At 45.0% G+C, this 23,044-nt stretch overlaps 1 protein-coding gene across 3 annotated transcripts in view; it reads left to right on the forward strand.

The window, feature by feature from the left end:
* DARS2 (aspartyl-tRNA synthetase 2, mitochondrial) overlaps positions 1-17,554 on the forward strand; it is a 33,736-nt gene extending 16,182 nt beyond the window's left edge. For all 3 annotated transcript variants that reach the window (XM_077824222.1, XM_077824224.1, XM_077824223.1), the window contains exons 9-18: positions 90-196; positions 2,055-2,124; positions 3,375-3,554; positions 4,612-4,719; positions 9,976-10,038; positions 10,515-10,667; positions 12,242-12,460; positions 13,635-13,745; positions 14,908-14,983; positions 16,582-17,554. In XM_077824222.1, the coding sequence (XP_077680348.1) occupies positions 90-196; positions 2,055-2,124; positions 3,375-3,554; positions 4,612-4,719; positions 9,976-10,038; positions 10,515-10,667; positions 12,242-12,460; positions 13,635-13,745; positions 14,908-14,983; positions 16,582-16,769 (1,275 nt within the window). In that variant the 3' untranslated portion in view covers positions 16,770-17,554. The remainder of the gene's footprint in view (positions 1-89; positions 197-2,054; positions 2,125-3,374; positions 3,555-4,611; positions 4,720-9,975; positions 10,039-10,514; positions 10,668-12,241; positions 12,461-13,634; positions 13,746-14,907; positions 14,984-16,581) is intronic.
* The last annotated feature ends 5,490 nt before the right edge of the window (positions 17,555-23,044 follow it).

A 23,044-nucleotide genomic window follows, 5' to 3' on the forward strand; every position in this document is an offset into this window, starting at 1 on the left:
CACTATTTGCATCAATAAGATGCTATGGCAGGGTTCAAGATGGCAGTTGTGCACCCATTAAAAAGTCTCTCTCCCCTCTTCCGTACCAGGGTGCAAAGGAATTTGTGGTACCTTCCAGAGAGCCTGGAAGGTTTTACTGTCTGCCACAGAGTCCTCAGCAATTTAAGCAGCTCCTGATGGTTGGAGGTCTGGACAGGTGAGCATTCCTTTGCCTTCTTTTCTCTGAAATATTAATGTTATGGGATCCATTCTCTTTGACTTGGGAGAAGTTAAAAATTCCCCCCACGAACTGATTTCAGTCAGAGTTAGGCAACTAAATTAACCTTTGAGGATCTGGGCCCTAGAGCTGTTTTTGTGGGGGTAGGATGGCCTTAAATGGATGAGGTAAATGACCTAATGTGGGAGAAGCTTAGAAATTGTAAAGCATACATTGTGACTCTCAAAGCCAAGTAATGATTTAGCCACATGACTCCCATTGAAATGAATGGGAGGGGTGTGGCTAAATCACATAGTTGCAGGTGTGAAATTTTCCATTTTAGTCTCATTCTGAACTAAAACTTGGGAGGAGGCTTTTCAAGGAAGGGAATGCTTGAAAGCAGAAAATGAAACCATGGTGCAGCCCTCACCTGGGATTGACCAATATAACCAACTCCCATTGAGATAAAACTAGACTGTTGTGTGTGATTGAGACTTGGGAAAAGACGCACAGTCTCAGCACAGGAGTGCAATACCTTTTAACATGCCTGCTTCGTGAAATAAAAGCAGGAAATGCCAGAGAGTGGTAGGGAAACATTCTAGAGGAACCTCTGTTCCTAGCAGCATCAGACCAGTTGCGAGGACAGCCCCATAAGAATTCTTCATATGCCATTGATGTGCTTGCATAGCCCAGAATAACATAGAAGAAGAGGAGGTTTGGTTGGGGGGTTTTGCCTAGAGTCCTAGATGGCACTGGTGGAGCGCCACTGAGATGTTGGCCTCCTCCAAGAGGTCACTGCTGGAAGGTGGCTTATCCTGGTTGGTATCTACAGCACGAATCATCAGGAGAAATCATAGGACTGGAAGGGACCTTGAGAGGAGATCTAATCCAGTCCCCTGCACTCATGGCAGAACTACATAATGAACCTTAGAATCATAGAAAATTAGGGTTGGAAGAGACCTCAGGACATCATCTAGTCCAATCCCCTGCTCAAAGCAGGACCAACCCCCAACCGGGCTTTGTCAAGCCTGGCCTTAAAAATCTCTAAGGATGGAGATTCCACCACCTCCCTAGGTAACCCCTTCCAGTGCTTCACCACCCTCCTGATGAAATAGTTTTTCCTATCCAATCTAAACCTCCCCCACTGCAACTTGAGACCATTACTCCTTGTTCTGTCATCTGCCACCACTGAGAACAGCCTAGCTCCATCCTCTTTGAAACCCTCCTTCTGGTAGTTGAAGGCTGCTATCAAATCCCCCCTCACTCTTCTCTTCTGTAAACTAAATAAGCCCAGTGCCCTCAGCCTCTTCTCGTAAGTCATGTGCCCCAGCCCCCTAATCATTTTCGTTGCCCTCTGCTGGACTCTCTCCAATTTGTCCACATCCTTTCTATAGTGGGGGCCCCAAAACTGGACGCAATACTCCAGATGTGGCCTCGCCAGTGCCAAATAGAGGGGAATAATCACTTCTCTCGGTCTGCTGGCAGTGCTCCTACTAATGCAGCCCAATATGCCGTTAAGCTTCTTGGCAACAAGGACACACTGTTGACTCATATCCAGTTTCTCCTCCACTGTAATCCCCAAGTACTTTTCTGCAGAGCTGCTGCTTAGCCAGTCAGTCCCCAGCCTGTAGTAGTGAATGGAATTCCGCCCTAAGTGCAGGACTCTGCACTTGTCCTTGTTGAACCTCATCAGATTTCTTTTGGCCCAATCGTCCAATTTGACTAGGTCACTCTGGACCCTATCCCTACCCTCCAGTGTATTTACCTCTCCCTCCAGCTTAGTATCGTCCATGAACTTGCTGAGGGTGCAATCCTGTAGCCACAATTTAATTTACGGTGCCTTTAATTTCCATTGCAGGTACTTTCAGGTTGCCCGTTGCTATCGAGATGAAGGTTCAAAGCCAGATAGGCAGCCTGAGTTCACTCAGGTAACGTATCCCCAAACAGACTCTTTAGCTGCTTAACTCTGGCAAGGTCTCAGGCCACTTAGATCTCAAACAGCATTGTTAGTTGCAAGTATTATTGGTATAGCCCAGTGGTTCTCAACCTTCCAGATGACTGCACCCCTATCAGGTGTCTGATTTGTCTTGAGTACCCCCAGTTTCACCTCACTTAAAAACTACTTGCTTACAAAATCAGACATGAAAATACAGAAGTGTCACAGCCCCCTATTACTGAACAATCACTAACATTCTCATTTGTACCATATAATTATAAAATAAATTGATTGGAATAGAAGTATTGTACGTACATTTCAGTGTGATATTGAGCCTATTTTTCACATGTGAGCCTTGCCTGAAGCCCAAGCCCTGCCTCTTAGGGCTGGAGCCAAAGCCCTGCAGCCTGGCGCTGAAGCATACAACCGCTTTGCCGGAGGCCCCTATGGCATGGGGCCCTGGGCAGTTGCCCTGCTTGCCACCTCCTAATGCCAGCCCAGCATTTGCAACCCCCCACAAACCCATCCCATGACTGCCCACAGGGCTGCAAGCCCCAGGTTGAGAAACATTGATCTACATTAGTTGAGTACCCGCTGGAAGACCTCCGAGTATCCCCAGGGGTACACGAACCCCTGGTTAAGAACCACTGGTACAGTCCATCCATTTAGTATCAGACTTGTTCATCGCTGTTCACCTTAGAAACATTATTTGGCCTTGTGTTTGGGGACATGTATTTCACGTGTCCTAGTGGGTATTCACTGAGGTCTGGGATGAAGGATGGTTTCAACTGCTACAGGTACCAGTGTCAGCTAGTTTGGTTCACCTTGGTGGTGAAACGTGTGCTGCTCTCCAGGGCTGGCCTGCTCCTCTTCCACCGGAGCTCCCAGGGCAGTGTGCTTCACGGCTTTTGGCTCCTGAACAGGACCGGTTGGCCCAGCTCATTCCAAGTCTTCTCCTTGTGCCCTGAATTCACAAATGGTCATTAGGCTTCTGAACAGGGGGTTATTGCTGATACCCTGGGCAGGATTCTCTGTGATGATGTATCTAACTATGTGAGGTTAGCCACGTGCCCTTCGTGTAAGCCAGTTGTGGTATATATAGTATATTGAATCTAATCATCTTTATGATCACTTTATATACAAAGCCTTTGGGACCCAAGAAGAGCTATTAGGGGGGAATAGAATGCAGCTTTCCTGGTGCCTGTAGCTAATGTGTAATGATCCTCTTGTTATGTCTTTAAGATCGATATTGAGATGTCGTTTGTAGACCAAGCTGGGATCCAGAGACTGATTGAGGGCCTGCTCCAGTATTCCTGGCCTAATGAGAGCAGCCCTATTACCACCCCTTTCCCTTCCATGAGCTACGCTGAGGCATTGGCTGAGTATGGGACCGATAAGCCAGACACTCGCTTTGGTATGAAGGTGCGCTGTCTCCCATTGGAAACATCTATCCTTTCTCCTTCTCCTTTTTAGTGTTTCCTGATCATCTCTGTTTATACTCCACTTCTCCACATGAATGGAAGTGTGTGTGTCTTGGTGTCACAACATCTACAGGTCCTGAAAGCCCTGCAATTGTAGCTGGCCCCTTATGTCACTGGAAGCTGTACTAATGGGATATTAAGGCAGGTGATGCAAGATGGATTTGGGATCTTCCAACCAACTTGTTCTTTTGGGAGGCGTGTCCTGTCTTTCTCATTTATATCCTAACAAGGATACATTAACACTAAGGACACGCCATGTAGGGCAGGAAGGATTGACAGTGCTGGGAACTGAAGTCCTCGAATCTTCCATAGAAACCGCAAAATTGTCTGGATTGCTCACCAGTGTGTCTTGCTCCTGACCTGGCAGGACCTGCTCAAGAGAGAGGCTAGTTTAGTCTCCCCAGTCCAGTTCAGTCCTTGGTCCCTCTGAGACTCTTACCAGTTGTGATTTTGGTTCTTTCTTCAATAATTTTTATTGTGCAGAAAATAACTGTTCATAAATGTAATGGGGGAAGCAGTACTGAAAAACGTTACACAATATTTTACACTTGCTGCTATTTGAAGATTTGAAAGGGCTGCATCATGGCTGATTTGAGTTGATGTTATCCCACTGTGGGTATGTGTTCTGGAGAACTTGGGCTGAGATCACCAAACTCATGTCTTACAGGAGCTCTCATCGATACTATCTGCTGACACCCTTTGGCCACTGCTGACTAGAGCCACGTTCAGACTGGTCACCTCGACGTGAAAGTCTTTGGATTCCATTAGCAATCCCTTAAGCCATCCAGTCTCTCACTCAGTCTCATATTTAGACTTTTTCTCTTCCTGAAGTCTGTGACTTCTAAACGACTGCTCCATTTGTTTCTTTATAAATGCTCTGTGGTTCCTTGAAGCATGGTTTGCTGTCTCGGGAGATCCTGCTGCAAATGGAGGACAACAGGAACAGTTCCCCACTGCATGTTCCTGACATCTCTTCTCTTTTATGTGCTCTTTCTCAGATAACTGATGTCAGTGACGTGTTTAGGAGGACGGAAATCGGATTTGTGCAGAATGCTGTCAACAAGCCCCAAGGCTCTGTCAAAGCCATTTGCATTCCTCAGGGAGTGGTGAGTGGTGTAGTTCTGTATTGTTAGTGGCAAAGCACAGTATAAAGAAAGTAAATTTTAGAAATTAATAAGTTGTATTGATTTAATAACAATCCCTTTGTCACAGTGTGACTGGCCCCTTTCTGGGGACATTGGCCTAGTCCCACCTCTGACCAATTAGTTGCCTCTCAGTTGAGGTTGTGGTGTTAGGTCATCAGGTAATAGTGTGAAGAGCATCTGGTCCCTATAAAGGCCAGCAAGAACTCAGATGAGCTAGAGAAACTGCAGTGTCCCTTGGTTAGGGCAAGAACCCAGACGGAGCTGAGAGAGGCCAAGGGGAAAAGCCTCTGGAGGGACTGCAGCCTGCTTTGGTTAGAGGAGCAGTTTTGTTTTGGGCTTGAATAACAAATTGTGCCCAGAGGCAAGGGTCTGAAACAGACTTGAGCAAGGCATCACTCCTTCCTGGACTGGTGATACAGACCCGCAGATAACAGCTCCCTCCCATGTGGGCGTTTGTTACCTGTGTGGAGATCATTAGTACAGTAACTCATAACACTAAGGTCAAAGATCAAATCCAAGCTTGACTGTAAATCCAGAAGTAATTGTTACTTTCTATTTTATGTATATATTTATATATTAAAAAAAGTAATTGTGATTAATCACAGTTTTAATCGCACTGTTAAACGATAGAATACCAATTGAAATTTATTAAATATTTTTGGATGTTTTTCTACCTTTTTTTAATATTTTGATTTCAATTGCAACACAGAATACAAAGTGCACAGTGCTCGCTTTATATTATTATTTTTTATTACAAATATTTGCACTGTTAAAAAATGATAAAAAGTAGTATTTTTCAGTTCATCTCATACAATACTGTAGTGCGATCTTTTTATCGTGAAGGTGCAATTTACAAATGTAGATTTTTTTTTTTTTGTTACATAACTGAACTCAAAAACAAAACAATGTAAAACTTTAGAGCCACTCAGTCCTACTTCTTCTTTAGCCACTTGCTGAGACAAACAAGTTTGTTTACATTTGCAGGAGATTTGCTGCCCTCTTCTCGTTTACAATGTTACCTGAAAGCGAGAACAGGCGTTCACGTGGCTCTGTTGTAGCTGGCATCGCGAGATATTTACGTGCCAGATATGCTAAACATTCATATGCCCCTTCATGCTTCCATGCCGATGATGCTCGTTAAAAAAATAATGCTTGAATTACTTAATGACTGAACTCCTTGGGGGAGAATTGTATGTCTCCTGCGCTGTTTTACCTGCATTCTGTCGTCATTTCATGTTATAGCAGTCTCAGATGATGACCCAGCACATGTTGTTTGTTTTAAGAACATTTTCACTGTAGATTTGACAAAACGCAAAGAATGTATCAATGTGAGATTTTAATGATAGCTACAGCACTTGAACCAAGGTTTAAGAATCTGCAGTGCCTTCCAAAATCTGAGAGGGATGAGGTGTGGAGCATGCTTTCAAAATAAAAGAGCCACACTCCAATGCAGAAACTACAGAACCCGAACCACCAAAAAAGAAAATCAACCTTTTGCAGATGGCATCTGACTCAGATGATGTAAATGAACATGTGTCAGTCCGCACTGCTTTGGATCGTTATCAAGCAGAATCCATCATCAATATGGATGCATGTCCTCTGGAATGGTGGTTGAAGCATGAAGAGACATATGAATCTTTAACGCATCTGGCATGTAAATATCTTGCGACACCAGCTACAACAGAGCCATGCGAATGCCTGTTCTCACTTTCAGGTGACATTGTAAATAAGAAGAGGGCAGCAAATCTCCTGCAAATGTAAACAAACTTGTTTGTCTCAGCAAGTGGTTAAAGAAGAAGTAGGACTGAGTGGGCTTGTATGCTCTAAAGTTTTACATTGTTTTGTTTTTGAATGCAGGTTTTGTTGTGGTTTTGTTGTTGTTGTTTTTTTTTTTACATAATTCTACATTTGTAGGTTCAACTTTCATGATAAAGAGATTGCACTACAGTACCTGTATGAGGTGAATTGAAAAATGCTATTTCTTTTGTTTTTTTACAGTGCAAATATTTGTCATAAAAAAATAAATATAAAGTGAGCACTGTACACTTTCAATTCTGTGTTGTAATTGAAATCGATATATTTGAAAATGTAGAAAATATCCAAAAATATTTAAATAAATGGTATTCTATTATTGTTTAACAGTGCAATTAATGACGCTATTAATGTTTTTAATCACTTGACATGGCTTATATATATTGCAATTGCATCTACATAAACAGTCAAGCGAGTTAGCTGAAGTGTCTTAACGATTCAGAAGCTATGGGAAGGGCGTTGTACAAGTCCATAAGGGAACCTGGTAGCCTTTGCCAGTGGTTGCAACCTGCAGGTATATTATCTACATTTTCTAACGGACCACAAAGGCAAAGTCACGAAGGCCCCACATATAGTCATTAGCAGCACATCTGAAGCAATTGAGTTTTACCCAAAGATGGCATAGAAAATCAAAACCAGGGGGCTGGACTGCTGGATCTGTCATGAGATAGGCATTGGCTATGTTTGAAGCTTGTTCTTGTCACCTGGCGGTGATATCAAAGTTCCTTAAGGGCATTGTCCAAACAGGATGGTTTGAGCTGAGATGGTAGCCCAGTGGATTCAACAACTCTTTAAACAGCGGTAGCTGTGGCATGTCTTGCACTTTAAGGAGCAGATTCTGCAAGGTGACTTGTTGTCTGATGTCAGAAGAGGCAATGTTGGATAGGATTGGCAGCCAAGCCTGCTCGGTCGGTCTCATGGTACCTATTGTTATATGCATGGTTTCATTCAGCTGAGTATCTACTAGTCTTGTGTGAGAGGAGCTGAGCAATACCCTGCTGCAGAAAAGACACTCTTGGCTTGCCTTGTGCTAAGTGTCTGCTCATTGGTTCCCCAGGTAAACCCAACTAGTTTGCTGATCAGGTTGTTCCTTGTCTTTGTTTTGAGTGACATCTTGGTAAGGTATTCCTTAAAGGTCAAGATACAATCCAGCATAGGCACCGACTCCGTAGGTTGGAGCTGGAGCTCCATGGGTTGGAGCTCCGTGGGGCTGGAGCACCCACAGGGAAAAATTAGTGGGTGTTCTGCACCCACCAGCAGCCAAGCTCCCCCCCACCCCACCTCCTCCTCCTCCCCCCTTGAGCGCACTGCATGCCCGCTCCTCTGCCTACCTCCCATCGTTTCCCCCCAGCCACCGCCAAACAACTGTTTGCACACTCTGGGAGGGCGGGGGGAAGACTGGGAATATGGTGAGCTCAGGGGAGGATGCAGGAAAGAGGCAGGGCTGGGGCAGGGATTTGCAGAAGGAGTTGGAATAGGAGCAGGGAGGGGGTGGAGTTGGGGTGGGGACTTTGAGAAAGGGGTTGGCATGGGGGCTCATGGAAGGGGTGGAGTGGGGGCAGGGCTTGGGGCAGGGTGGGGTCGAGCACCCACGGAAAAGAGGGGAAGTTGGCGCCTATGCAGTCCAGTGTACCTCAGTAATATATTACTCCTGGGGGAATACGGCACACATGCATAATTAATGAGCTTCGCATATTTTTAATTTTTTGCGCAGAAAAAAGCTGCCAAAATGTTGCTGCCGTTCTGTCTTTTGTCCATCAGAGGGCGTTGTGGTGATAGAACACAGCAGCAGCTCCCAGCCAGCTAGGGAAGAGAAAGAGCCTGCCTTCTTCACAGCACCTGTCAGGCGAGCTCAGGGGCTGTAGTGGGACCGGGGCTATAGGGAGACAGACGGTGTGGGGTGCTGGGGAGGTCAGACAGGCTCATAAGAGCTAATGGAGGAGGACAGACTGGGGCAGGGGCTGAATGGGAGTGGAAGCACAGGGCCACAGGTGGGAGGGAGGTCCAGGGCCACATGGTGATGGGGGAAGGGGTGCAGAGCTACATAGGGACAGAGGGTGGCTGAGTGGGGGCACAGAGACACATGGGGGAGGGGGTACAAGGACACATAGGGACAGGAGAGTGGCTGGGTGGGGGGTACAGAGCCACATAGGGAAAGTGGGTGCAGGGCCACATGGGGATGGAGGGAGTGGGTTTCTGAGTGGGGGTGGAGGGACACATAGGGATGCAGGAACACATGGGGATGGGGCAGAGGTGCCTGACTGAATGGGAAGGGCTTGGGGTCAGCCAGGGTCTCCATGGGGGAAGCTCCCTAACAATCCCTCCCCACCTCCCCCCCCCCCCAAAAAAAAAACAAACAAACAAACAAACAAACCTGTTCCATACTTTTCCCCACCCATATCCAACAACCCTCCAAGTTCACACCCAGGCTCCTTCCCTGCAATTTGCTTCCCTCTCCCTCAGCTCCTCCATTACCCCTGACTCCCCCAAGCCTTCGCATTGCTTCTGAGGGGTGTGGGATATATGTTTCTGTATTGTAGTTTAAATGAATTATTACTCAGAGTTCTGTATTAATATGCCTACTAAGGAATCTATTTGTCAGAAACGTTTCCTGAATCTTTTTTGTTGTCTGTATTGTTACCGACGTACTTGCTGACCAGTATTTTGAAATAAATGACCAAAAATAATTGAAATAGGTGTGATTATATTATGTTATTTGACAAATACACAGAATTTTAAAATACTGTGCACAGAATTTTTAAATGTTTGGTGCAGAATTCTCCCAGGAGTAATATATGGGCATGACTTTCAACTCCTAATAATCTAGGAGGAGTTTGTATCTAACAGTTGATGCACTGTGACTCTCCAAATTATAGCTGACTCTGTTTTGTAACACATGGGCTTGAACAACAGTGGTGCAAGAAAAGTGAAAGATTGCAAGGGGTTTGCAAAGTAGTAGTAGGGATATTCCTCTTACAAAAATACAACCATACCTAGCTCCTATATAGCACTTTTCATCCATAGATCTCAAAGCATTTTACAAAGGAGGACAGTATCAAATAAGTTTATCATGTGATAAAATGTATGTTGGGTACAGAGGGTGGTAGATTCTGATTTATCTCCTTGCACTCTTGCTGCACAGGCTAGAGCTCTCCAACCGCAGTTTCTCACAAGTTATTGTTAGTTTGGCAATGAAAGGCGCAAGTCTGAGGCATCCCATTAGGTGGTGATGTGGTGTGTATTTAAAAAAGCAAAAATGGAATGTTCGTCATGTCTCCCAAAAAAGTAATTCTGAAATCGAGTGCTTCATGTAGGAAAGTGAGCTGAGCCACTGGATTCAGTTTCTGACTTGACTTACAGCAGTTGTAACTGTTTAATGTCTCTATTTTTTCCCCTTTTTTCCAGAGACATCTTCAAAATAAAGATTTTGAGTCTTTAAAGGAATCTGCAAAATCCCAGTTTAATCAGGTGAGGCACAAACCATCTACACTGTAAAGAGTTCATCTGAAAGGGGCAGGTAAAATGCATAAAGTGTTGCTTGGAATCTGCATCAGATACTAGATAGAAAAGTAAGTTAAGTTTTCCACTTTGTGTACATAAAATCATCTTGTTTTGAGACCAATTAATATAGGTGATGGCAACTTCTTGTCTGTTGAATGTAAATAGCCAGGCAGCTGTATGTATTCATTGTGCACTGCATAATGGTTCTGTGTCTTCCTAAAGTGCCCTTGAGTATTCTAGTAAATGAGATGGTAAATTATGTTAGGTGGTTTTATAGGATATAAGAACTTCAGGATGTAGGAAGTTTTTAATAATACATCCTCTGCTGAGAGAGAAAGAGACAGTCTCTCAGCAACACAAAGACAAGGAACAACCTGATCAGATGTGTGGATGTACTGCAGGAACTGAACATGCTTCACATCTTTGCCTCTCTTTTGCAATAGGAAGTTTTACACTTGATCCTGAAGCCTGATGAGAGCTTGAAATCTCCGTTCAGCAAGTTTCTCAGTGAGGAGCAGCAGTCGGAACTCATCCAAGCACTGAAGGTCCAGGCAGATGATGTGGTCCTGCTGGCAGCTGGAGAGCATGAAAAAGTGGTAGGGAAATCCCTGGCTGGCTGTGAGGCCTGAACATCACTTTCTGTTAATATTAATACCTAGCATATCTGTAATTCCTTCCACCTGAGGATCTCCGAGCATGCTGCAAAGATTAATGAACGAAGTCCCACAACCCCCTGTGAGAGAGGTGCTATGAATTCCTTTTCATAGATGGGGAGAGGGAGGCACTGAGAGATGAAGTGACTTGCCCCAAATCACACATCAAGAGCAGAACTGGGAAGAGAACCTGGACAAATGTAAATGTGTTCTCTTCCAAGCAGCAGGAGCAGGTGACAAGGTGTGTGGTCATGCAAAGTGCTTCCACTATCCAGAGTTGTGAGGCACAAGCCCAGATAGAGTGACCATTTTTCTCTCTAGCTCACTTTGTGAATTCAGGGTACTGTGGCTAAAGAGAGCCCTCCTCTCTGCTTAGGAAGTCCTTTCCTCAAAGCAGGGATAGTATCTCTTATGGAAATATGACTTTAAATGAGTGTCCAACTCTCGATAGAGACTAATGGTCTCAGCTACAGCTCTGATGTAGGGATTATAGTTAAACAGTCTGAATTTCCTCTGATCCTAACATGGGAATACAAAGTAAGTACAGCTTGCAACTAGGATCTTAATGCTTGTGTTAGTCAGCTGTAAGAAAGGTTTTACAATAGAAAACATACCAGTCAAGGTGGTGAAAACCACACTATTTCATGTTTAAAAATCAGTTCTGGTCCTGGAGCCAGATCCTCAGCTCATGTAAATCGATATAATGAAGATAGACTGGCTTACATCAGCAGAGGATCTGACCCTGATGTGGATGTCAGGATACTCCCGATTAAGTATTATCTCTGAAAACTGTGCTTGCAATTCTTGCTGTTGTTGATTAGGGAAGCAATGTTGTATCTAGTTGTTAGAGCCAGGAAGCTGTGACTTAGTCTTGGATTCTATTCCTGGCTTTGCCATTAACGTATTCTGGACCTTGTGTGAGGTTGCCCTGCCTCTCTGTGCCTCCATTTCCTGATATGTAAAATGGGGATATTATTGCTGTCTTAACTCACTAAAGTGTTGTGAGAAGTAAATAATGTTTGTGAAGTGCTTTGAGATCCATGCACAAAAGATGCAATAGAGGGGCAGAGTGTCTTTTTATGCTGTGAATCACTGTGGTTGGCCAGGCGTTGTCCCAATGAGACTGGAGCATTTGGGAAAGATGAACTTTCCAGCTCCTGCTCAGCCTTACTTTGCAGAATCTAGAATGCTGAGGGCTGGCAATAGCTACACAAATGCCTCCCCTGTTATGATGCTGTCTCAGCAAAAGGGTGATGCCTTCTAAAGATGCTGCAGCTAATGCAAAAAATGCAGTGAAACTGACATGGTGGCGTGTGTGTGTGTGTGTGTGTGTGTGTGTGTGTGTGTGTGTGTGTGAGATCCTGTCTCTGTAGAAAATTAACACACACACACACCCCCGCCAGAGGATACGATGAGACCCTCCCTAGAGCTCTCTGCTCATGACATTAAACTGGACTTCATCAGTCTCTCTCTATTTCCTTTCCGTCTCTCTCCCCCCCCCCCCCCCCCATTTTCAGTGCTCGGTGTTAGGAAATATGCGCTTGGAGTGTGCGAACTTTCTGGAGTCGAGAGGCCTGGTGCTCCGTGATCCCACTGCTTTTCACTTCCTGTGGGTGGTGGATTTCCCGCTATTCCTTCCCAAGGAAGAAAACCCTGCAGAACTGGAATCTGCTCATCACCCCTTCACAGCCCCTCACCCGTCAGACACCGGGCTCCTGTACTCTGAGCCTGCAAAGGTGACTATGACCATCATGCCTTTCACTCTGGCTTAATTTTTTCATATTGACTTTCCTTGAAAAAGCGTGCAAGGTGCAACTTTAGCTGCTGTATTAAGGGACATTAATTAATGGAAATAAAATATGCATTCTACATATCTGCTGAGGAAAGGTGGATCCCAGGTTACCCAGAACTGGCAAATACCTAAGTGTGTGTCACCAGTTAACTTGCTTACTTCCTGAAGACTTACAGGAAACAATTGATATAGAGGAATTTCACTGGAAGGCAAAACTGGGTCAGAACTCTTCCCTACAAGTCTCTGAAGATGGGTGTTACATTCGTCTGTAGAGCTGTAAGGATTAGGCAGTTACTATCTGATGTGTTTCTGCTTCAGTAGTACAGTCTTGATCTTGAGCTCAGATGTAAGGGGTCATTTAACAGGAGCAAGCTAAGGGCTTCACTACCCAGGGGCAGTAAGAGAGGGATTTGATTAATTGTCAGTACTGCCAGTCCCAGGAGATTTGGGGGAATAACAGCAACATCTGCAGAAAGGGTTTTGGGGGTTTTGTTTTGTTTTACAACTTTCCTAAGAATCCAATCGCAATGAGAACAGTGGCCGCAACCAAGTCTTAGTGGGAGTTTGTTCAATCTATGAAGGACTTTCTGAGAGAGAAGCCCTGCATTTGGCTTCCTGAGTGTGTCGCAGATCAGGATTGGTGGTGCGCCAGTTGGTGGTGCCATGGCTGTGTGTGGTTCCCGGAACTGGATCAGCAAGAGGGAGAGAGCGATATCACAAATGAGGCACTGGGAGAGCTGCGAGGCGGGGAGAAGGGAGGCTTGCACAGCAACTACTTGCACTCTGCCTGGCATTGTGCAATGCTGATCCAAGGCCCACAGAAATGCATCTTTCTCTTGGCTTCAGTGGGCTTTGGATCAGCTCCAGGATAAGCATTCTTCACTTATCAAAGCATGAAATTTGAGACCCACAATGGAATTAGTTGGAAAGATTCCTCCTGGTAGTGGTTTAAACATCCTGTTGGACCACTCCAAATGTCTGAGATTCCGTTGATAAAGCAAAATTGTAATGTGTCTTTTTTTTCATCAGACTGTTGGCAATCTGAGCTACGAATAATCTGAGCACAGTGAACTGCACCCCGGGCATGCTAATGCACTTGTCTGTCTCCCATCCTCCAGGTCCGTAGCCAGCACTATGATCTTGTGCTGAATGGCAGTGAGATTGGAGGTGGCTCCATCCGAATCCATAATGCAGAGCAGCAACGTTTTGTTCTTGAGACAGTGCTGAAGGTAACAGCCTGCAAAAGTTTCCTATGCCCTCTCGGAATTTTTAAATTAAAATAGACACATTTAAAAACCTCAAACTAGTTTGCAAATGGTGCAATTATTGGTTATAGAAATCCAGAGGAATTAGGTTTACTAACAACAATGTTGTGCCAATTGGAGCATCTCATTGACACACAGATGCCCTATTTGTGAGGACACTAAAGGGACTCTGTAAAGTAAAAAATTATAACACCCAATCTCGCAAACATTTATGCACCTGTTTACTTACGTGAGTGGTCCCATTGATACGATACACTGGCTTATTCCTCTGTTGAGATTGATATCTCTCACTCCTCTCATGCTTTTGGGAGTCATGCATGTAAATTTCTTCCCTCCTAGCTCCCTGAGAATGGTGATGCTCATGATATCTATCTTTTATATACTGTTTTTCATCTTTAGATCTTAAAGTACTTTACAGATGAGAGTGGTATCATTTTACAGATGGGGAAACTGAGGCACAGAGCTATGAAGTCACTTGTCCAAGGTCACCGGCAAAGCTGGGAATAGAACCTAGGTTTCCCAAGTCTCAGTCCAGTGTGCTATCCAATAGGCAATGCTGTCTCCCAAATCTAGATAGGACTGGAGGTGGAATACCAGTTCTGTCTTCCATGAAGTGTGAGGAAAGGACCATAACTCACACAAGAGGTGAAGAATCATGTGTGCCTATAGTACCAGTATACAATGACTTATAGTTTCAATTAAAAAACCCTGTGCTACTGGGTTGCTGAACCCTGGAGTTCATCTAATTCCTGGTGTCTCACTAAGGAAGTTGGGAGCTTGTCAAAGAAGCATTTATTGTGTATAAAACATCAAGCAACTAATTACTGGCTTTTGATACAAAACATAACTTATAACTAGCGTTGCCTTCTGAAATAGTTTCACATATATTACTGAATGATAGCTTGTTTGCTTCGGACAAGTTACTTTAGGTGGTAGAGCTTCTTTGTTATCTATCATGACAGTGATGGTAGTGGGGAGCAGGGAAGGATGTCAAGTGACCACCACCATGGTAATACAGGTAATGAAATGTGACTCTCAGTCCCAAGGAGTGGATGACTCAGCCTCCCTTCCATATCCAATACAAGCGTTTGTTGCTCAAGATGACATTTTGTGTGTAATGTTTCAGGAGGATCCTGAGCTGCTTTCCCACCTGCTTGAGGCTTTGAAGTGTGGAGCGCCCCCTCATGGAGGAATTGCTTTAGGTAGGTGCACTGTAGCTCTCCCAGTGAGAGATGCTTCCTCAAGACACAACTGTGCTGGTGACTTTTCACTGGCATATCAGGACTCAAATCATAGCAACAAACTAAATATCAAGAAAGGGGGCTTGTGCCAGTTATCAAAAACCCTTTCCCCTCCTGATCAGGACTGCAGTGGTGGCATCACTGTTCATGCTCACCTTGTCTCTCCACTTCTGATCCTGCATTACTGTCTCTCTTCATTCTGCCTAGAGCATTCAGAGAGGAACATGGATCCCACTGGCAACACCAAAGGGGCACGCACTGTGCTCATAGGACTGCAGTGAGTGTGAGGGAGGAGACAGGTTCCCATAGTGTTGTGTTTTCAGTTCTTACATGCAGACTTGGTTGCAGGCATCTGGGTCCTGAGAACAGTCCTTGTCTGCAGCCCTAGAGATAGCACCCTCATAGAAATTAAGTCATTTAGTCCATCTTGTCACTTGGCCACTGCAGGATTGTTTCCCTTCAGTGCATGTCCTAGTGTTTATATCCAACCTAGTCCTAAATGTCCCAAGCAACACCTACCCCTTCCTAAAGGAAACTATTCTACAGCCTGAAAGATCTCACCATTACGGAACTTTAACCCATCAGCCCTTTTCTTAATTTCATCCCATCGGTCCTTCGTGTCACCTTAAATAATTCCTCTTCTTCCTTGGTATTTCCACCCTTCAAAGATCTGTAGATGCCTTTCCCCAGTCGTAGCTCCTACTTGATTGTCGCTGAACCCTGCTAGTGCATATTTCACTCTTCAAGTGCATTGTGAGAAGCTTTTCTAAAACTTAAAAGCAGGTTTTAAATCTCCACACAAGGCAAGGAGGGTGTAGTTGATGTGTTAATACAAGTGCTGTGATGTAAGAAAGCTACTTGGAAATCTGAGCTGCTTGATTCCTGCTCTCTCGGGGGTGCTTGTGATATCACTCATTCTGGCAGAAAAACCAGGATGCCTGCATCTGAGATTGCTCATGGCCTTAAGGATGTGGTAATCCATCTCAGAAGTGGTCAGTCTCCAGTGCTATTTACACAGCTTTACAGCAATGGCCATGTAGTGTTTTCCTCTTAGAATTTTGTGGGTTTGGGCTATAGCTTTTAAACTAAGATTTGCTTTCACCTTTAGTCTTCCCGTATAGCTCAATCCCCTCCAATTATCTGCTTGCCCTTGTTCTTCCCTGACACCTCCACCCTTGTTTATTTACATCTGTTAAGGTGCTGAGACCTGACCCCTTGTTCTAGGTGTAGTCTCCGCCAAGCCCTAGTGAGCGACTGCCACCTTCCTGGTCTGTGGTGTGATGTCTTTGCCTTTTCAGCACAATTGCATAGGGCTCTTCTTAGCAACACTGCACTGCACACTCTTATTTAATTTGCTATTCACTGTCAGCCCTAGGCCAGCTTATCATGTTCTCCTGTCCATTCAGTCCCAGTTTCTGATTATTTTTCCCCAGATGTGCTACCTTCTCCTGGTTTCCAGTAATGTTGTTTCCTACCTTGCATAAAGTTTTATAGATTCAGAGGGAAGTAATGTGGGGCTGTAACACAAGTATTTTAACTAATTTGGTGTCTGCTTCTAGGACTTGACAGACTGATCTGTCTCGTGGCTGGAGCTCCAAGTATTCGAGATGTCATTGCATTCCCCAAATCCTTCAAGGGACATGACCTTATGAGCAATGCTCCAGATTACATCACCACTGAGGAGCTAGAGCCATACCACATCCAGGTTGCATGGCCTGCGGCAGAAGCAGAGGCAAACAAGAACTGACTCAAAGCAAGTGATTGTACCTGATCCTACTGTCAGCATTGTTCCCACTCTGCTTTCCAAGGGCAGAAAACATCAGCTGATGTAGGGCATATACTATGGGTCATACCACTGAAGTTCCAGAAGATAATAGTGACTACTTCCCTTTGGGAGGGAGGGAAGGATGAATTGAAGAGCAAAGGAAAAAAAACAGGTTGCTTTTCTCTTTCTCTAATGTAGTACAGAGGGGAAGGTTGGGACCACTGGCATGGGGTGTGGTGGCGGGTTTGGCATTTCTTTTTATTTTGAAATGTACCTAGTGGAGAATGGAAAAGATCACCTGGAAAAGATCACATGTTAGCTTCTTTTTCAGATTACCTGTATCATGAGAATCATGAAATCATGGTTAGCTGAGGACTAGACTTTCCTGTTAGAACAGAGCTGCCCTGGGCTGAGAGCCACATATAGCCTATGGAGAGCCCTAAACATGTATCTGCAGGATGAGGGTAAAACAGATCAACTACAGCTTACTGCTGATGAACTCAACAATGACCAGTATCTGCTCACTTATTGAGAAGCACATAAGATTGTACATTTATCTTTTTAAAAATCATGTATGCCTGTGAGTATCTGCAACCCTTGGGAACTTGGCAAGTTACAAACGCTCTTGGGGCTTGCAGTTTTGGTTGTCCTTGTAATAACCCCAAATGGAAAGTAGATCTGTGTTGGGGCCTGTGGTCCTGGTGCTTTTATATTTATCTTTCTAAACTTTTATGTTTGTAAATAAAGTTCAGTCCAGGAAACAAGAATAGTCTTTAACGGAACATTGCTTTAAACATTGCTTTAAAGTGCTTTTCTCTTTAACGTCAAGAAACTGATCAAAAGGAATACTTACAGTGGAATTTACTTACAGATGAGTCCAGAGTACTAGGGGGCCAGGAAAGAAAAGCTCTGATCATCGAGAAAGTTTGACAACTCCAGATTCATACCACCTCCCTCTACAAAGATTCTGCTCTAGTTGTGATAAAGCTGCATGTGGCTCCTTGAAAGCTGTTAGACATGCATTGTCGCTCCCACTGCCACTAATGCAGCCAATCACAGGAGAAGTTCCTGTGATTATCATACAGGAGTGCAAACTCAGGCGGCAGCCTGCCCACCCAAACCTCTCTGCTCTGCTTCCACACTTCTCAGCTGTAAGAGCACAGCAGGCCCTGCCAAAGGAACCTCCAGTAGACATCCGCTCTCTGTGGAGCATGTAGGCTCAAGTGAATGGAAAAGGGACAGCAAAAAGATAAGGAGAAGATTGGCTGAAAAGGCTAGAAAAGTGGACCAACAAGAGAGAACGGAGCAACTGTGCCATGATTTGGTGTAGCAGGACATGGCAGATGGGAACTTCCATGCGAGTGGAGGGAGGCTTTCCCAGATGTCTGACAGACAGGTCTCCCTGATGTGCTCAGGGTCTAACTAATCACCATATATGGGGTCAGTAAGGAATTTTCCCCCAGCTCAGATTTGGCAGAGACCTTGAAGGTGTTTTGCCTCCCTCTGCAGTGTGGGGCACGGGTCACTTGCTAGTTTGAACTAGAGTAAATGGTGGATTCTCTGTCATTTGAAGTCTTTAAATCATGGTTTGAGGACTTCAGTAACTCAGCTAGAGCTTATGGGTCTATTAAAGGAGTAGGTAGGTGAAGTTCTGTAGCCTGCGATGAGCAGGAGGTCAGACTAGAAAATCATGATAGTCCCTTCTGGCCTTAAAGTCTGAGTCCAGAAGGAAGCTGGGAATTTCCAAGCTAAACTGGAGATTCAGTGAGTAGTGTTCTTCCATCTGAACCAATGCTTTGAGGTTGGAGATACCTTCTTTCAGTTGAGATGTAGCTGAGATCCTGACCAGCTGCAATCATTCCTAGCTGTCTTTCTCCTAATTTGCTTGAGTGCATGTGTGCCCTTTTAGCGAAATCAGCTTGCTGATTGGCAGTTGCTATATTGCCATGTCATCAAGATATCTTCCTTTGTTTTAGGCAGTGTTACTGTAGCCGTGTTGGTCCCAGGATATTAGAGAGACAATGTGGGTGAGGTAATATCTTTTATTAGACCAACTTCTGTTGGAGAGCAAGACAAGTTTTTGAGCTTACACATAGCTCTTCTGACCAGGGTCTCTCAGGCAGAAGCAGCTCTGTCCTGCTCTCCACCCAGCTGCCAGGGAGAGCAGCCAAACATGCTGTGGGGGGAGGCATAGGGAGAGAAGGACAGAGCCTCCCTCCCCTTCCCTCCCCCCCCCCCCATGCAGGTAACGTGGGGTGGAGAGAGCGCGGTGGCTCCAGGCTGGCCACAAGGCAGGGGGTGGTCAGTGGGCAGAGGAGATGTGGGGTGATCATGTCCTCCCCTTTAGATTGTGCCCCCCTAGTATGGGGAGGCACAAGTCATCTATACTGGAAGGTTTCAGGTACAACTGCACCCGACCTTCCTACCAAAGGTGGTTTCGCAGTTCCATAGTAACCAGTATGTCTCTGTCAAGGTTCCTCCCCCACTCTGAACTCTAGGGTACAGATGTGGGGACCTGCATGAAAACCTCCTAAGTTTACCTTTACCAGCTTAGGTTAAAACTTCCCCAAGGTACAAATTAATTTTATCCTTTGTCCTTGGAATAACCACTGCCACCACCAAACTTTAACTGGGTTTACTGGGAAACGTAGTTTGGACACGTCTTTCCCCCCAAAATCCTCCCAACCCTTGCACCCCACTTCCTGGGAAAGGTTTGGTAAAAATCCTCACCAATTTGCATAGGTGACCACAGACCCAAACCCTTGGATCTGAGAACAATGAAAAAGCATTCAGTTTTCTTACAAGAAGACTTTTAATAGAAATATAAGTAAATAGGAGTAAAGGAATCACCCCTGTAAAATCAGGATGGTAGGTACCTTACAGGGTAATTAGATTCAAAACATAGAGAATCCCTCTAGGCAAAACCTTAAGTTACAAAAAAGACACACAGACAGAAATAGTCATTCTATTCAGCACAATTCTTTTCTCAGCCATTTAAAGAAATCATAATCTAACACATACCTAGCTAGATTACTTACTAAAAGTTCTAAGACTCCATTCCTGTTCTATCCCCGGCAAAGCAGCATACCAACAGATACAGACCCTTTGTTTCTCTCCCTCCTCCCAGCTTTTGAAAGTATCTTGTCTCCTCATTGGTCATTTTGGTCAGGTGCCAGCAAGGTTACCTTTAGCTTCTTAACCCTTTACAGGTGAGAGGATTTTTCCTCTGGCCAGGAGGGATTTTAAAGGGGTTTACCCTTCCCTTTACATTTATGACGGTCTCCCTACCAGTCTTCTATCCAAAAACCACATGCTAACAGTGAGGAACCAGACACTTCACTCGCTGGATTTTAGGCATACACTAGCCTTTTACATAGAAAGGACTAAACCCTTTCAGAAATGCACTCAGCTTTTTGTAGCCATTGTAGACAGAATGAAAGGCCTTCCAGTCTCAACCCAGAGAATTTTATCATGGATCACTTCCTGTAACCACACATGCTGTGACCTAGTGAAGGTCCCGGCTCCTCCACTGACAGCCCATTCTACAAGGGCTCAAGCATCAGCGGCAGCAGCCCTGGTTCAAGTTCCGATTCAGGACATTTGTAGAGGGGCAGCGTGGTCATCAGTCCACACTTCTGTGTCCAACCGCCATCACCCAGCAAGCTAGGGACTATGTGGGTTTCAGCCAAACAATGTTACAGTCAGCATGCCAATGAACTCCGAACCCTCCACCTGCGGAACTGCTTGGGAGTCACCTACATTGGAATGGACATGAGCAAGCACTCGAAGAATTAAAAGCGATTACTAACCTTCCATAGCTGTTGTTCTTTGAGATGTGTTGCTCATGTGCATTCCAAAACCCACCCTGCCTGCCTCTCTGTCAGAGTTAGTCAGCAAGAAGGAACTGAGAAGTTGGCAGGGCCCTTTATACCAACTCTATGAGGGTGTGACTCCAGAGGGCACCAGAGCCAACCAGATGGATACCACCTAGTGAAAACTTTCTGGCGGCGGTGCTCGGGGCAAGCACACAAACCTACATTGGAATGGACGTGAGCAACACATCTCAAAGAACAACAGTTACGGAAGGTTAATAACCATTTTTTGGTCAGCATTTCTTGCTTTTTGAAAATACCACTTAGTCTGCACATGACAATTTAAACTGGAAACCAAAAGGTGTTCTGTGTATGTGTATATAATTTATATACTATCAAATAGATTTATAAGACAATAATCTGAGTGTCTAAAGATTTTACAAAGTATCAGAGAGGTAGCTGTGTTAGTCTGTATCCACAAAAACAACAAGGAGTCCGGTGGCACCTTAAAGACTAACAGATTTATTTGAGCATAAGCTTTCGTGGGTAAAAAAACCCACTTCTTCAGATGCATTCGAAAGTTTATGCTCAAATAAATCTGTTAGTCTTTAAGGTGCCACCAGACTCCTTGTTGTTTTTAAAGATTTTACAGACGCTTGCTACGCCCCTTCTCACTTCCACCCAGCTGCTGCCATGTCCTTTCCATGCATGTGAAAAACAAAACAATGATGAGAAAACAACGTCTCTGGAGAACAGTGGTGGTTGTTGTCCATGCCATGGCCCCTACGTTAAGCACAGTTGCTCTTTGTTGGGAATAGAAATACCAGCTGAGCATGTCATGGGTGGGGATTTGTTTTGTGTTTCTTTGCTTTAGACAGGATGGGAATTCACGACTGGTTTGCATTTCTCCTAGAATTTCCCACTCCCTTTTAAAGGCAACGCCTGTCTGTGCTAGTTGTGACACTAGATTTATACCAACTACTACCACTGGCCACTATTGAGGCTGACCAGTGGAAGGTTGCTTTAATTCTTTCATGGGTTTTATTTGCACTAGAGAATTGAACCCTGGTACATACTGCATACAGAAACTACAGTGATGAAGTGATCTAAGAACCGCTGTAGAATAGAACAGTAGCCAATCTAGTGGAATAGCAGTGGTGTAAGTACTGTGGGCGTGTATTAGCCATGCCAGTTTCAGTGAAGGTTGCTTGTAGCTTTGCCCCACATCCATACTAACATTGTATCATCATGACAGGTGCACTGCCCTCTGGCTAACTGTCCCACAGTTCTTGGCAGTGGCTTGTGAAGGAATTCAGACTGGCCTTCAGGGAGCCCACTGGAATTGTGGGAGAGGGGTGAAGTGACCAGATGTCCTATTCTTTTTGCAGGTAATCTTGTTTTTCAGCTGTCTTGCAAATTTGGAGCCTTAAAACTGGCCCATACTGTATGCTCGGCGGCTCCTCCTCCCTAGAAGGAGTGCTCTGGGAAACCATTCTCCACGGTCCCTGAGGGCAACAACACTTCCAGTGAGCATGGGGCCCAGGGGTGAGATGGGGTGAATGCAGGGAACAGGTTCCCCAGGGAGTAGGTGTGACATATGGGCTCTTCTCTTCCCTCCACCCCACCCCACCCCACCCCCAAACTTTGATAATCTGGTTACTTTCAAACTCCCATAATTCCCTGGGGAAGAGTTCCATAAATCTAAGGGTGCTAGCACCGTTTCCTAGTCCTCTCAACATGGGGCCAGAGTGAATGCTCTGCTCTGGCTCCTGGTTCAGCAAAGAGAGGCCCCTGATCCAGCATTGGTGAAGCAGCAGCAAGCTGGCTTCAGTGGAGGATGTCGCAGTAGTAACTCTGGAGAGAGAGGCGCTGAGGCAAGCGGTGCAGATTGCATGATGCACCTGCCTCCACCATCCTTACGCAACCCAGAAGCTAGTTACAAGGGCTTAGTATTATTTGTGGAACAGCTTTCAGTACTTTTGATGCTTTTCAGTACTTGATGCTGCTTTTTTACCCCCTCGAAAGGCCGACAGCCCTCTGTTTTCTATTTCCAAGTGCTCTATTTAACCACAGAACAGGCAAAGTGTGTGCAGCAGCTAGAGCAGCTTCCCCAAATGCCCTGCGGATGTGCTTCAGACTTGATTTGGAGGACGGTCCTAAAGCTGAGAAGGGAGTTCATTCTCCAGGCCCAGTCAGTCATTAGTTTTTTCTGCTGAAGCTGCCAGCCAGAGAGAACACTTGTGATGAGGAATGTGTGGTTGGGTGGGAGTTTAGGCTCCAAATGCTTGCCCTTTAGGAACCTGGCTGTTGGCCATCACCTTTTTATTTTTATTTTTTCTCAAAGCCACGTTTATCTCTAATTATTTTTCCTTTTCCTGCTCTCCACCTCAGTTCCTATCCGCATCACACACCAAGGTCCAAATTCTCTGCTGACGTAATTGAAAT

This window comes from Eretmochelys imbricata, chromosome 8 (genome assembly GCF_965152235.1).
Source record: "Eretmochelys imbricata isolate rEreImb1 chromosome 8, rEreImb1.hap1, whole genome shotgun sequence".
NCBI classification, from domain to species: Eukaryota; Metazoa; Chordata; order Testudines; family Cheloniidae; genus Eretmochelys; species Eretmochelys imbricata.